The sequence below is a fragment of the Eimeria maxima genome, genomic scaffold, assembly GCF_000499605.1.
Source record: "Eimeria maxima Weybridge genomic scaffold, Emw_scaff882, whole genome shotgun sequence".
Classification (NCBI taxonomy): Eukaryota; Apicomplexa; class Conoidasida; order Eucoccidiorida; family Eimeriidae; genus Eimeria; species Eimeria maxima.
Genome location: NW_013566833.1, coordinates 1 through 15266, shown reverse-complemented (window position 1 = coordinate 15266; position 15266 = coordinate 1). Strand labels below are relative to the sequence as shown.

The window sequence follows — 15266 nt, the reverse complement described above, 5'->3', positions numbered from 1 at the left end:
TATATATATATATATATATATATATATATATAAGTTTGGTTCCTTCTTCGACGTAAGCTTGGTTATTTGCCTATGTTTTGTTGCTGCAGTGCATATTTGTGTGCAAATGGAGCTAGCGTTGTACCGCTAGCTCCATTTGTGCGTGTGTTGGCTCCTTAACTAGCAGGCAGCTGCGGAGGGTGGGTTGGTGTATGTGCAGCGTGCGCTGTCCTTACACCTCGAAGGACGCTTCTGGCGTCTCTTTGGCCTCCGCCGATGTCCCCCAGGCCCACAGACGTTGCCCCCTTCTTTAGTGTTATCCATTTGGGCTGCTCGCGGGGTCAAACATAACGGCTCTTACAGACTTGAAGTCGAGTGCGGAGCTGCATCCCCGAGACACAGCAACTGGGCAGAGGGTACATTCCTCCTGCCGTTCCTGCTGGTGCTGGTGCTGCTGCTGCTGATACTGCTGCTAATACTGCTGCTGGCAGATGGGGTTGACGCGGTTGGGGCTGACTGGAAGTGCTGCTGGAGCATTCTGCTGGTGCTGCTGCTGCCTGCCTGCTGCTGAGTCAGCATGCACTACAGCATGCTGTTGAAGCGCCTGCTCTACTTGCATGCTGCTGCTCGGGATCTTGTTGCAGCTGCAGCTACAGCAGCACCTCCCGCTGCCGTTGCAGTTGAAGTGTACAGCAAACGTGACTTTAGGGAGGCGTGCTGCACTCTCTGCTGCAGCAGCTGCTGTCTGGCAGGCTTGATTATTCACCACATGCGTTGCTGCTGCTGGGCATTTGCAGGGACAAAGGCTCTTGTGCCACTGCAGTTCACTTGTGGTCTCCTCGGAGTGTCTCCAAGGGAACAGCTAAAGTTTTCCTTGTGGAGGAGGAGGCTCGTGGTCAGTCTTCGACGCTGCTGCTGCTGCTGTTGCTGCTGCTCTCATTACTTCTGCTGCTGCTTCTGCTGCTGGTTTTGTTACTTGTCATTTTGCTTCACCCCAGGGTTTAAGATTTAGGGTTTAGGTTTGTGTGCAGCAAGACGACAAGTGCGTGGGTGTTGCCTACATGGCCTGCTGTCTCATTCCTCATGAGGTGACGAGTGTCTGCCGTTTGCCTTTGGAGCACAAGTCGAGGAAGAGTGGGATTTTAGTTGTTGAGGCCTTCCGGTTTCTCCCCAGGATCCCTGCTGCTGCTGCTGCCGCTGCTGCTGCCGTTGCGGCGGCAGCTGCAGCTACCGCAGCCGATGCTGAGCCCGGGGCAGATGCTGATGCTGCTCCTCCTCCTGCTGCACTTGCGGTGGAAGAGGAACAACTGAGGCGACAATGGCAGCAAGGACCTGAAGGAAGCCACAAAACGCTCCCAGGGCAAACGCCGAAGCGGCCAGCAGCAAAAGCAGAAGCAGCAACAAGAGCTGCTGCTTCTGATGGGCCGCAACAGCAGCAGCAGGCAGACACACCCGTTGCAGCGAATCAGGAGACTGGCAGCAGCAGCCTCTTTGTGGATCTCCTTGACCTATTTGACCCTGCGGAAGAGCGCCAACAGCAGCAGCAACGGCAGCAGGAGCAACAACAGCAGCAGAAACAGCAACAGCAATCCGACCAGGAGCAATTGCTTCCACGGGGTACTCGAACTCTCGCCGCTCCTAATGGCGAGGGTGTTAACGAGCTGCTGCTGCTAGAGCGATCACTGCAGCAGCAGCTGCCGCTTCGGGAACAGCAACAGCAACAGCAGCCGCAACAGCAACCCGCACCTGCAGAGCAACAGGAGAAACGTGAAGAATTGCCCCTTCACAGCCGTGAGGAAGTGCAGGAACTGCCGTCAGTGGAGCAGCAGCAGCAGCCTTCCATGGTGCAACAACAGCAACCAGGCAAGCCGCTAGCGTCACCCCCTCAAAATGAGCAGCAACAACAGCAACAGCAGGAACAACAACAACAGCGGGAGCAGCAACAGAGGCAACACCAACAAGAGAAGCAGCAGCAACAGCAGCAACAGCGTCGTTCCTATGCAGCTCTAGATGCCCTCTTTTACGCAGACGTGGCGGCTCACTGCAGAGACCCCGCAACAGCAGCAGCAGCACGATCAGCTGCTGCAGCAGCAGCTGCTGCTGCTGAGTTGCCCTCTTCTGTAGGGCAGGAGTTGATGCAGAAGATAACGCAATCGCTGCCAGAGTTGCAGCAGCTGCAGCAGCAGTTGCAGCAGGAAGCCCAGCAACAGGAAATGGCAGGTGGAGCCGCTGCACCAGCATACAAGGAGCAGCAGCAACAGCTGCAGCCTGTGGAATCCACCGGCGCTACAGATGATGCTGCATCCCCTGCAGCAGACCAGCTTCCGCCTGCTTGTGTTGCGGCAGCTGGACCGAATAGAGCTGCAGTTACGCCTGGTGGAGGGCCAGAATATCTGCAGGGAGGCGTCCGTTCCGCAGGGCAGCAGCAAGAGCAGGATGAAAGCGGGAGTGCGAGCGCAGCAGCAACAGCAGCAGCTGCACCGACAGCAGCTGCAGCATCGACCCCATCTGCAACAGCAGCACCAACATCATATACTGGAGGCATGTCGGCAGAACCGCTTATCGGGGTTTTCCCTAAAGAGCCTTCCCCTGCAGCTGCTCCTCCTACACCTGTTCGTACTGCAGGGGTTCCCATTGTTGCTGCTCCCGCTGCTGCACGAGCTGTTCATCTTTCTGCAAGCAGCAAGGCAACTAGTGCAGCTTCTCCAGAAACTACTCGTGGTCTTGCAGATGCAGCAGCAACAGCAGCAACAGCAGCTGTTTCTGCTGCTGCTGCTGTTCCACAAGACGTTTTGCCGGCTATAACAGTAGCCGCACCTCACGATGCTTCTCCTAGCACTGCTCCTCCAGCTCCTGCGGCTGCAGTTGCTCGTACTGTTGCAGTTGCTCCTTCAGCGGTAGCTGCTCCTGAGTTTGCTCTTACTCCTGCAGCAGCTGCTCGTGCTACAGGTGCTGCTGCTCCTGCTGCTGCCGGAGTGAAGGCGTCCAGTAGAGGCGGAGTGCGTGTGTTCTCGGACGAGGGGAATGATGCGAGCCGACTGCAGCAACAGACGCAAAATTGTGAGCGGCCGCGGCAGCAGCGGCAGCAGCAGGAACACCACGCGCCTCAGTGGCCAGCAGGACGAGGCGTTGGTATTGCGGCGCCAGCAGCAGCAGGATCAACAGCACCTCCAGCAGCAGCAGATACAGCTACAGCAGCAGAAGGGGGCGACTGGCCACCACCTCGTAGGCCAACAGGGTGGCTCCCCACACCTCCAGTTGGGAATTTTGTGTTCAAGCAGCAGCAGCTGCTGCGTCAGCAGCAGCAGCAACATCATCCCCACCAGCAGCACCATGCTTCTCCCTTATCGCAACCAGCGGACGCCCAACCACAGCAGCTACAACAGCCGCCACAGCTGCAACAACAGCAACCGCAGCAGCCGCAGCCACCCGGAGTCCTCTTTCCAGCAGCCGATGAGCACCAGCAGCTGATTCCACACCAGCAGTTCCATCTACAACAGTCGCAGCAGCAGATGCTGCCGCCGCAGCAGCAGATGCCGCCGCATCAGCAGATGCTGCCGCAGCAGCAGAGCTTTCCCCAACCGATGTGGCCACAGCAGGCGCACCAGCTGCAAATCCCACAGCCGCAGGCGCTTCCGCAGCAGATGCAGCCGCAGCAACAACAGCAGCAACAGTCACAGCGGCAACAGATCACGAAGAAATTTTTCAGTGTCTTTAGTCCATTCCCTGAAAAGCAGCGGCGAGCGCCTTCACCCACTGAGACCGAGGAGTCAACCCTGTATGCGGAGCAGCAGCAGCAACAGAAACAGCAGCCACCACTGCAGCACGAGCACTTGACACCTCGCCAACCTCCATCACACCAGCAGATACAGCAGCAGCAACCGCAGCCGCAGCAGCAGCAACCGCAGCGGCAGCCGACTCCGGATGCCGAGAAGAAGCGGAGTCTCTTCAGTCTCCCCTTCCGGCTACGTCGTGGTGCTGGAGGCAGCAATACCAGCAACAGTGCTGCTGCTGTACCGACGGCAGCAAAAGCTGGTGCATCTGCTGCTGCAGATGGACAAGCCTCCGAGAGAGCCAGAGGAGGAGAGGCGGCAGACGACCGAGAGCATCAGCTGGGAATGCAGCAGTCGACTCCTTATTGTTCCTTTGGAGCTCACAGGGAAAATACAGAAGAAACAGAAGCTGCAGAAGCAGCAGCAGAATCATCGTCAACCGCCACGGATTTTGCTGGAGGCAGTCCTCGTCCATCGTTGCAATGCTTTCCTGTGGAGTTCCCAGAGTCTGCCCCTGCAGTTTCACCGGCGGCAGCAAAGGGGAAGCCTGCTGCTGCTGTAGCTGCTCCGCAGTTTCCAGCTGCAGCAGATGACGACGACCCTTTCAAGTTTCAGTTCAAATCTCCCATGTCTGCAGCAGCAGCAACAGCAGCAGCTCCGGCTGTCCGTTCACCTCCGCAGCACGGCCACACATGGTCGGCCCCCCTGAGGCTCCCCGACGAGCCGCCGGGAGAAGAAGAGGATGAACTGCGGCAGCAGGAGCAGCAAGGGGAACGGGAGAGTGACTCTTGGTGGGTACTCCCAGAACGCGAGACAGCTGAAGTGCCTGAGAGGAAAGCAAGCAAAGGGGAGAAGCAAAAGAAGCAGCAGCATGACCGCCTGCAGCAGCAGCCACAGCATAAGCAGCAGCAGCAACGGGGAAGTACGCAGCAGCAGCAGGAGCATCAGCAGCACCAGAGTCTTCCTAGGAATGATGAGCGGGAACTCAAAGTGTCTAAACAGCATTCTGTCTCCTTATCCCCCTTGCCATCTCTACGTGCCTCTGAGGGGCCCCAGAGCTCTCGATTGTCTTCGTATAAAATAATTGCAGCAGCTGCTGCAGTTGATGGTGCTGCAACAGCTGATGGTGCTGCAGTAGCTGATGGTGCTACAGTAGCTGATGGTGTTGCAGTAGCTGATGGTGCTGCAGTAGCTGATGGTGCTGCAGTAACTGATGGTGCTGCAGTAACTGATGGTGCTGCAGCACCAAATGGTGCTGCAGCACCAGATGGTGCTACAGCAGCCAATGCTGATGCTTCATCTGATGGTGCAGCTGATGTTGATGCTGCAGCTGATGCTGCTGTGGAGCCTGCTGCGGCTGCTACACGAGGTGCTGCTGCAGCAAAGCATGGAAAGAAGAAGGACCAACAGCAGGCTTCACGCAAATCGAAACATCACAAGAAAAGTGCTGCTGCTGCAGTGGGACAAGACACACACGATGAGGGCTTCCCGCCTGGCTGGGGAGAGACCTGGTTGGAGGCTGAGGCAGCAACAGAAGAAGCAGGTATGGCAGCAGCAGCAGAGCAGCACCAGCAGCAACAGCACCACCACCAAATGATGTACTGGCCCACAGGCCTCTACTCCGGACTGCACAGCTCTTCTCCAAGCGCGGCAAGCGAGAAGAAGCAGCAGAAGCAGCAGCAGCGGGTGTTGGCAGCTATGCAGGCAGCTAACGCGCACAGCCCACTTCAGGGGAGTCACTACACTACCTGTCATTCAAAGCAGCAGCAGCAGCAGCAGCCACCTCATGTGCTGGAGTACGCTGGCCCGCAGCTGCAGTACACCCCTCAGCAACTACAGAATTTGCAATACCAGCGTCGACTCCAGATGCAACCGCAGCAGCTGCAGCAGCTGCACCAGCAGCAGCTGCACCAGCAGCTGCTGCAGCAGCAGCAGCTGCAACACCAGCAGCTGCAACACCAGCAGCTGCAACAGCAACAGCTGCAACAGCAGCAGCTGCAACAGCATCAGCTGCAACAGCAACAGCTGCAACAGCAACAGCTGCAACAGCAGCAGCTGCAACAGCAGAAGCTGGTGCCAGGACAGGCGCTTCTTTCAGGAAACACGCACCAGCCGTTGGCCTACGCGCCTCCACTGGGCGGCAGAATGGAAGAATCTCAACAATCGTGGATGATGGGGCCTCTGCAGCAGGCTGCTGCTCCAAGTACGCCGCAGCAACAACACCAGCAGCAATACCTGCAGCAGCAGCCGCAGCAAAGATTCCCACCACCTACGGACATACACCCTAACGCCTGTGAGCCACCGGAGCAGCCATACGCAGCTGGGATGATGTTGCTGAAGCAGAAGCAGCAGCAGCAGCAGCAGCAGCAGCAGCCGTTGCCAGACCCAAAGCGTGCCATGCAGCATCAGGACTTCCCGGCCCCTGGAGTTCCCCATGGAATGCTGGTTACTGCCCAGCAGCCAGTGCAGCAGCTGCAGCAACCACAGCCGCAGCTAGGGCAGCAGCAGTTGCAACAGCAAGAAATGGCGGTGCAGCAGCAGACGGAGCAGCAATTGCAACATTATTACCTGCAGGAGCAGCAAACTCGTCGCCAGCGACATAAACAGCAGCAGCAACTGATGCATCAACAGCTGCGCATGCAGCACTCCACGTATCCACAGTCACTAGTGCAGCAGCAGCAGCATTCCCAGCAGAACCCGGTTGACGCAGGGGAGCAACACGAGCACCGGTCTCGTCACAAGCATTCTCGTGTGCGTCCGCAGCAGCAGCCTTCGCTGCAACAGCAACTCCCACAGCAACAGCTGCAGCAGCCCTGGCAGCAGCAGCAGCAGCTGGCCGTGCACTTCCCACCGCTCGCAGTGATCCAGGGAGGCGCGCCTCCTGGGCAGCAGACGCTGCAGCAGCAGCAGCAGCAGCCCCACTATAAGCAGAGCCCCTGGGCCCAGCATTTGCATCTGGCCCCAGAAATGCACCAGCAGCAGCAGCTGCAGCTAGTGCATCAGCAACAGGAGCCTCTGCTTCAGCAGCAGCAGCACCTTCAGCAACAGCTGCAGCCACACCTGCAGCACCCGCTGGGAAGGCCCGTGGTTGTGAGTAGCGTTCATGCTCCCATGCAGCAACAACTTCATCTTCAGCAGCAGCAGCAACAGCAACACCAACAACAAGCGCAGGTGTCTTTTAGCCGCAATCCTTTTGCCCAGCCTCGCAGCAGCCGGTTGGCTACTGGTGCGTATGCAGGGGCTGCAGCGAGTCCCATTTAGTTGGTTTCTTTGGAGTCCGCTGCTTCGGATGCTGCTGCTGGCGGTGCTGCTGCTGGCTGATAATATGCATGAGTGTGGCTAGTCAGTTAGCTAACAAGCAAGCGCGGAAGCGGCAAGCGGACAGAGGCAGCAGCTGCAGCAACAGCTGCCTCTGTCGACGTACTGCTGTGGCGCTGCAGCTGCTGCATAGGCTTCTGCCTTTGTTGACTTGCTGCTGTGGCGCTGCCGCTGCTGCATTGGCTGCTGCCGCCGAAGCAGCACAAACTGTTCCAATAACAGGTATTGAAAGTCTCTACAGGTCGGCGATCTTGCCGTACACTGCAGCAGGAGAGCGACAGAAGCAGCAGCGAATAGCAGCAACAGAAGCAGCAAGTAGTAGTAGTAGTAGTAGTAGTAGTAGTAGTAGTAGTACATGCAGCTACAGAAAGAGCAGGGGATTTGAACAGCGAGGGAGACAGAATGGGCAAATAGAGACAAGCAAAATAGAGAAGGGCAGCAGTAGACTAGGGAACAAAAAGTTCTGCTGCTGCTAAGAGAACCCAAGAGGCAGCGAACAGCTGCTCTTGCATGCATGCACCATAGCAGACGCGTTGCTGTTGCTGCACAGGCTTCCGGTGCTGCGCTGCATTTGCTGCAGTAGGTACTGCTCGATTTCCTGCAGCAGCTGATGCATTTACTGCAGGAGGCGCTCTCTTCCATATGTTGCACCAGTCGTTGCTGCAGCAGCTGATGCATTTTCTTTAGCAGATACCGCTGCTGTTGCTGCGGTTGTTGTTGCTGTTGCTGCTGTTCAATAAGGTGTACTGTTGCGTGGTAGGAGGAGACGGCGGGGGTTGCCTCCAGAGAAGCAGAGCGCCTACTGTCAGCAAGCGCCACTGAGTCCCTGCAGGGCAGTTGGCAATGCTTTGTCGTCATCCTGCTGCAGCACATCGCAGCACCAGAAGCGCGGCAGCAGTAGCAGCAGCAGCACCAGCAGGTTTGTATGCGCAGCGACAGCTCTATAAAGAAGGGGAATAGTAGAAAAAAGACGCCAAACAACACACCTTCTCGTCATCGTCTCTGTCATGGGCTGCAACACCCTTACGGTCCCCTACTGCTGCTGCTGGTTCTGCTGCTGCTGCGGCTGCTGCATGTGCCTGTAACACCCTTGCTGCTGCTGCTGCATCCAAATTCTCTTCGTTCCGCCGCTGCAGCATTTGCTGCCGCAGCCGTGAAAACTCGGGGCTCAAATCGGACTGGCCCCCAGCAATGCCGTATATTGCAATCTGCAGCAGCAGCAACAACAACAGCAGCTGCAGAACCAGGTCCGTTCGTTTCTTTTGGAGCGTTGTGTGTGTCTCTGTTTTACAGCGTCCTTCTCCCTTGCCCCCGGCAGTTTTCACAGCTGCCTTGAACCGTTCCCGGCTCCAGCAGCAGCAACAGTAGCAAAGGCAGCAGCAACCGCAGGAGCAGCAGCAGCGCAGAGCGTACCTGTCCCTGGATTGCAACAAGTATAACTCCAGAAATTACAGCTTGAGCTTCTTCTTTTTCTTCCTCTTCTTCGTGCTGTTGGTCTTGCTGCTGTTGATGCTGCTGCTGCTTGGGAGCCCTGACCACGAAGGAGCTAATGATACTCTGTTTTGTCAGTTGCGCGTCTGTTGCTGCTGCTTCTGGTTGCATGCTGCTATGGTTCTTGTTCTGCTGCTGCTTCCGCTGAGGAGGAGGAGGAGCAGCGCAGCAAATATCTAAAGTCAGAGGCGGATGTTCTGCAGTCTCCAACCCAAACAGGTGGAAAGCGTTGCGGCTGCACGGGCAGTTGCTGCTGTTGCTGCTGCTGCTTGAGCTGGCTGCGCTTCCTGCGCCTGCGCTCTCGAGGCCACCTGGCAAAAAGTACGTCCTGTAGCAGCAATAGCAACACTAGCAACAGCAGCAGTAACAGTAGTAGCAGAAGCAGCAGCAGGTGTAAGAGCAGCAGCAACAACACACAAACACTCGAACACCCGGAAACGCAGCCTCAGTATCAGCATCAGCAAAGGAGGCTGGTAAACACGCCGGATGTCCTTTAGAGCAGAAGCAGCAGAGTTAGCTGCCATCAAGAAAGAGACAGAAAATAGACAAAACGAAGACAAAAACGGGACAAAAAGGGGGGGATAGCAGCACAAAGTAGTAGCAAAACAAACCGAATTTGATTTCTATTGCCGCCGCAGCAAGCAGCAACTGTCCCCTCAGGCAGCGCAGAGACACGGCAGCAATAAAACTGCGTCGTAAATGTCCCTTCATCGATTGGGACCTTCCCCACAATGCTGCTGCTGCTGCTGCTGTTGCTGCTGCTACTGCTGTCGCTGTCAGCAAGGAGTTGCGGCACAGCAGGCCGTACCGCCTCCTGGGGGTTCGCAGGACCGCAGCAGCAAGCGGTGTTGATATCAAGGACCTGTAGCACAAACACACGCATGCACACCTGTTGTCGCTGCTGCTACTACTGCTGCGTCCTATGGAAATTCAGAAAAGCTATTTCACAACACTCAGTACTACTGCGATCCGCATGCTGCTCCTAGCTCAACTGCTGCTACTGCTAGTGCTGGTGTTGCTGCTTCTGTTGTTGTTGTTGTTGCTGTTGTGTTTCACAACAAAAATAAGGTGAGCTCCGCCAGGGCGCGGGTGCCTACTGGGCAGCTGCCTTAAATCCTACCCCACAAACCCTAGCCACTAAGCACCAAACCCTAATCTCTAACCACTAAACCCTAATCTCTAAAAGGTAAACCCTAAACCCTGAGAAATGAGGGTTTTAACCTGAAGGGTTTCAAAGTCGGGAAGCCGCAAGACCATCAGCTGTCTGTCGTCACGGTGGGAAGCCACCAGAACTGCTGAAGGAGACAATAAAGCCACGGACTCCCTACAGCAGCAACAGCAGCAGCAACAGTAAGTGCAGGAGCAGCAGCAAGGGCACAAGGGGCAGTGGCACCTTACTTTGAACTATGTGTGCCCAAGCAGATGGCAGAACCAACGTGATCGACAGTAGTAGCAGTAGTAGTAGCACGTGTAGCAGTAGCAGCAGCAAGTGCAGGAGCAGCAGCAGGCGCAACAGCGGGAGTGGGAGCTGACCCTAGAGGGGAGCACTCGGCTGTTCCTCCTACAGCCAGTTGTTTTTCTGTCTTCCACAGCTGCGCATACACCCCAGCGAGATGTCAGCACCAGCTAACAGTGCTAGACAACCAACAAAGACAGCAGCAACAGCGAGGGCAGCAGTAGCAGCAGCCACCGCAGCAGCAGCAAACCTGTATGGTGGAGTCAACCCCAGCGGAGACGATCCGGTATTTGGTGCAGATCTTTGGCAGCTGATGTTTTTTGCTGCTCTTCTGCTGCTGGTCGTCAGGGGCAGGAATAAACAGCAGCTACAGGCAGTAGCACAACCGCAGCTCAGGTGTACAGGCACCTCTACAGTTAATCGTAAAGCCTCAAAAACCGCAGCAGCAGCAACAGCAGCCATAGCAACTAAGATGGTCCAGTAGCTGTATTAGTGTTGTTGTTGCTGCTGCTCTTGCTCCAGCTAGCAGCAGCAGTATCAGCAGCGAGACCAATAAGCAGCAGCAGCAGTAGCAGCATCGGCAGCAGCAGCACCTGCACAATGCGATTGCCATGTGCATGGTGTTCTGACGACCCCACAGTGACACCCATTGGATGCCTTGCTGCAGCAGGCGGCCGCTGAAGAGAAGGTCCGGTGTTGTGTCCTGCTGCTGCTGCTGCTGCTGCTGGAGCAGCTTGTGTCGTAGTTGCTGCTGCGCCAGATGTTGCGGCTTGTGTTGCTTGTGCTGCTTCCGTTCTCGCTGCTGCTGGTGTACGGCCAGATGCAGCAGCAGCAGCAGCAATACCTCCAGGAAGACGGGCGTCGCCTCCTCTGCTTGCTGCTGCTGCTCTTTGGGTGCCGGTACGGTCTGCTGCTGCTGCTGTTCTGTTGCTTCCTGGGCCACTTGCCGCAGCAGGAGGTCCAGTAGCAGTAGAGTGGTCCTGCTGCTGCTGCTGTTGCTGTTGCTGCTGTCCGCGGGCGTTAGTACTTGCTGCAGCCGGTGCGGGGTTTGCCGGGCTTGCTGATGCAGCAGGAGAAGCAGCAGCAGCAGCAGGGATAGTGAGACTAAGTAGAGGGTTCTCCGGTGCTGCTCTGCTTAAACAAAAGATCTGCTGTCTTGTTGCAGCAGAATAAACATAAATCTGCCTTCCTCTTCCTGCTGCAGCAAAAGCTTCACCATTGCTGCTGAAGGCGCAGCAAAGCAGCTGCTCTTGTCCAATAGAACTCCTCCATACTTCGGATATACTATACTGCAGCGTGGGAACTCCAGCAGCAGCAGCAGAACTAGCCATTCCTCCTCCTCCTGCTCCTCCTCTGGGAGCAGCAACACCCCCTGCTGCTGCTCCTCCTCCTCCTCTTGTGGGCCTAACTGGGATCGCCTCATCTACAAAGAAGGGGACGATCCCACGAGAGCCGTTGGCTGAGTCGGAGGAGGCACCATTGGTCTCTCTGGCTTCCCCGTGTTCACCAGCAGCAGCAGCAGGGGGAACATTAGCAGGAGCAGCATCTGCTGCAGCAGGTGTTGCAGTGACAAGACATTGCACGATTTCCCCTGCCCCTGTAGTAGCCAGCAGCAGCAACGAATACCCCTGCAGCAGACCTTCTTCTGAGTATAAAGGAGGAGCAGCAGAGACGGGACCCCACGCAACACACGTAACAGGAGAGAGTTGGTTGTCTCCACAAAGCTTCCTCTTCCCTACCCATCCTGACCAGGCAGCAGCAGCAGGAGAAGGGGCAGCAGCAGCAGCAGCGGCGGCAGCAGCAGCTACTGCTGCTGCTGGAGTAGGAGCACGAGGATGCAACCCCGAAGCATTAGGGACTGCTGCGAGACGCAGCAAACCGTCGCTGCAGCCGCAGGCAGCAACAGCTTTGCAGGGACCAATACGCAGGGAGACGATGCTGTAGCTATCACGAGGTTCAGCTACACCTGCTGCTGCTGCTGCAGCTGCAGCTGCTGCGGAGGGAGATGCAGCAGCGCGCTTCAGGGTACTCGGGTCTGGCTCGTCCGACCCGTACACAAATAGAGGAACTAGCCGCATCGCAGTAACAGGAGCAACAACAACAGCAGCAAACTCCGACTACAGCTAGAGCAGCACTACGAGGAGCAGCTAAACAGGATCTAAAGAAGAGACAACAGAAGCAAGAAGTCTACGTGACTGGCAGCAGCAGTAGCAGCCCTGTAAAATGTCTAAGAGTTACAGTATAAATGGAGGAATTTGTCTAGCAAAGTATGCAGTGTATATATATAGGCAGGTAATACAGCTCGTGCCTGCAGTGTGTTGTGTGTATAACTGCAGCAGCAGCAGAGCGCTGCCTCGCAGCGGCAGAAGACTAGCAGATAACTATAATATAATTAAAAGAAATCTAATCAAAAATTAGTAAATTAAAAGAAAATACGGAGGAAATAGCACGGAAAGGCAGCCCCTGTTGCAACGGAGGTCACCTGCTGCTGCTGCGAGGGCTGCTGCTGCTGCTCGCATTAACAGCAGCACGACAACCCAACGAGGTGTATTCTCTTCATTTTCTTCCGTGTTTAATTTGAATATATTTACTTCTTATCTGTTTCTTCTTCTCTATGGTCACTAGCAGTGCAGACTGCCAACCCTAAACCCTAAACCCTTATGGGAATTCTACAACTGAAGCAGATACCATCGGCAGAACGAGGCAGTAGACACTGCGGCTACAAGGATCTGCTGCAACACATCTGCTAGTACTTCTGCTATTGTTGCTGCTGCTATTGTTGCTGCTGCTATTGTTGCTGCTGCTACTGCTGCTATTGCTACCGTTGCAGCGTAGCCACCAATGTTTTCGAGGGTTTTACCGTATCATTAGCGATTATGTTTATACCCGTAATAAGAAACGACTTGTATAATCTTTTCTTATTAGGGAGAATATAAAAGAAAACACTTAACTATATTTACTAATAAACTATAAATATATATCTATAATTTATTTATAAACATTATCTCTCTTCATGCCAATATCTGCTGGTGCTGCTTCTTCTGTCCCCTCCCTGTCTTCTCCGTCCCCTCCATCTTGCTGCTGCTGCTGCTGCTGTCCTATTTTTTCATCTAAATTGTCTCCCTCAAAAGACCCTGCCTTACCCTAACAGCAAACCCTAAACACTAAACCCCATAGATGCTCCACCTTGCGGCATTAGACGAGAAGAGGAGAGGGTCTTAAATAAACTGGTGAAGAAGAGGCAGCAGCTACAGTAGCAGCTGCAGCAGCAACTGCTGCTGCTGCTGCTCCTGCTCAGCAGCAGCAAGTAATAAATGCCTCTCCCTCACCTTCCTAAACCCTAAACCCTTAACTGCACGGGCGTCCCTACGACCGCTGCTGCAAGCGAGCGAAGAATTGATGCTGGAGCTTCCTTTGTTCTGCTGCAGCAAGTGCCGCAACAGCAGCAGCTACTGCAGCAAGTGCAACCTCTGCAGAAGCTACTGCAGGAAGTACGCAACAAGTGACAGCAGCTGCTGCAGCACGTGCAACAGCAGCAGGAGGAGCAGCAGCAGCGCGCTGCTACTGACTAGCGGGACAACTGTTTATGTCTCATCGCGTGTGAAGCTCGAATAGTATCAGAGCAACAACAGCAGCAGCAAGCCTACAGCAGCAGCAGCTGCTGCTATTGATTGCCATTGCTATTCATTGCTGCTGCGGCTGCTGCTGCGGCTGCTGCTGCTGCTGGTTTATATGTCGGGTGTTATGCATTACTTTGAGAAGTTGCCTGCCTTATATGCCTCTTCGTCATAATAGCAGACATGAATCTGTCTTCCTCCAAACCAACGGCCATGCAGCTGCGGTGCTGCTGCTGCTGCTGCTGCTGCTGCACCGAATGCAACAAATATTCTTACGTCCCCATCAATAATTTCTACTCTTACAGCTAAAACTTCGCCAAAGCGACGGCACTCCTCCCGCATCTGAACACAAACATGATCAACATGCATGCATGCATGCTGCTGCTGTTGTTACTGTTGCTGTTGTTGTTGCTGTTGTGTGCTAATAGTTTCTTGTCCTTTTATTTTTATTAATAATAACTACAACAATGCGCTTATTCAATACATTCATGCACAGATGACGCAAGATGCAACACAACAACAGCAGCAGCAACAGCAGCACACACAATCCACTAGGGTCGGCTATATTACCATCCATACACCTTAGAAGTAGCAGCAGCAGAAGCAGCAATTAATATGTTTCCTACTTCTTCCTTTAAGTCATCGTCCACTTCTTCAGCAGAGACTGTATTTAGCAGCAGCAAGACGCTGCTGCTGCCTGGCTCGCCTGTTGGCTTCTCAGGGAATGGTGGTGCTGCTGCTGCAGGTGCTGCTGCTGCTGCTGGTGCGGCTGCTGCTGCACCTCCAGCGGCTGCATCACCTCCCCCGCTTTGCTGCTGCTGCTGCTGGTCTGGCTGCTGCTGCGCACCGGCAGGAGTTCCTGCCTGTGGCTGCTGGGTGCCTAGCGGTGTTTTGTTTGCTCCTGTGGCGCCTTGCAGCGCAGCCGCCGCAGCGCCGTCAGCAGCAGCAGCAGCAGCTGCTGCTGCTGCTGCATTTGCTGCTACAAGAGGAGCCATTTGTGCACCCATACCCACACCCAAGCTGCCAGCAACTGCAGCACTCCTTAATGCCGTTGCATAATTCACCTTCAGCTGTTTGCCTGAATACACAAAAACCCTAAACCCTAAACCCTAAACCCCAAAACCCTAAACTCTCGTCACTCAAAGAAATGCTGCCACCGATCCATTCTGAAGAGACTCGTTCTACATTCCCAAACCCTAAACCCTAAACCCCAAACACTAGATATGGTAAAACCCTAAACCCTAAACCCTAATGTATAGAAAAAAACTTACCTACGACCTCGAATCCATTCATGGTATCAATGGCTAATTTTGCTGCTGCTGGGGAAGCAAACTCAATAAAGCCATACCCCCTGTGCTGCTGAGGGTTTTCTTGCGAAGGAAGTAATTGGCAAGTTAATATAGAGCCAAAACAAACAAATATCTTCTGTAACATAGCAGCAGCAACAGCAACAGCAGCAGCAGCAGCAGGAACAGCAGTAATAGGAACACCAGCTAGACAGATAGGGCGAAAGGAAAGAAAGACAAAGATATAAGGAAACCACCACAAGAAGCAACAACAACAACAACAACAAACAACAAACAACAAACAACAAACAACAAACAACAAACAACAAACAACAAACAACAACAA

The 15266-nt window shown here is 54.7% G+C and overlaps 3 protein-coding genes across 3 annotated transcripts; 1 reads left to right on the top strand and 2 right to left on the bottom strand.

Annotated features, from left to right (window-relative positions):
- Positions 1–224: 224 nt before the first annotated feature.
- On the top strand, positions 225–7546 carry EMWEY_00045020 (hypothetical protein, conserved; the record flags this gene model as incomplete). Its single annotated transcript, XM_013482974.1, has 4 exons — positions 225–395; positions 777–874; positions 1011–6982; positions 7204–7546. Coding segments are annotated over 4 exons (6584 nt in total), but the record flags the coding sequence as incomplete, so codon positions are not given.
- Positions 7547–8011: 465 nt separating this feature from the next.
- On the bottom strand, positions 8012–11760 carry EMWEY_00045010 (hypothetical protein, conserved; the record flags this gene model as incomplete). Its single annotated transcript, XM_013482973.1, has 9 exons — positions 8012–8278; positions 8484–8889; positions 9173–9423; positions 9783–9885; positions 10095–10153; positions 10268–10384; positions 10862–11077; positions 11292–11614; positions 11757–11760. 9 exons carry the CDS (start codon positions 11758–11760, stop codon positions 8012–8014), a joined length of 1746 nt encoding a protein of 581 aa, XP_013338427.1.
- Positions 11761–13005: 1245 nt separating this feature from the next.
- On the bottom strand, positions 13006–15059 carry EMWEY_00045000 (Ro ribonucleoprotein-binding protein 1, RNA binding protein with 3x RRM domains, related; the record flags this gene model as incomplete). The annotated part of the gene is made up of 4 exons (XM_013482972.1): positions 13006–13161; positions 13911–13976; positions 14261–14712; positions 14906–15059. Coding segments are annotated over 4 exons (828 nt in total), but the record flags the coding sequence as incomplete, so codon positions are not given.
- Positions 15060–15266: the final 207 nt, after the last annotated feature.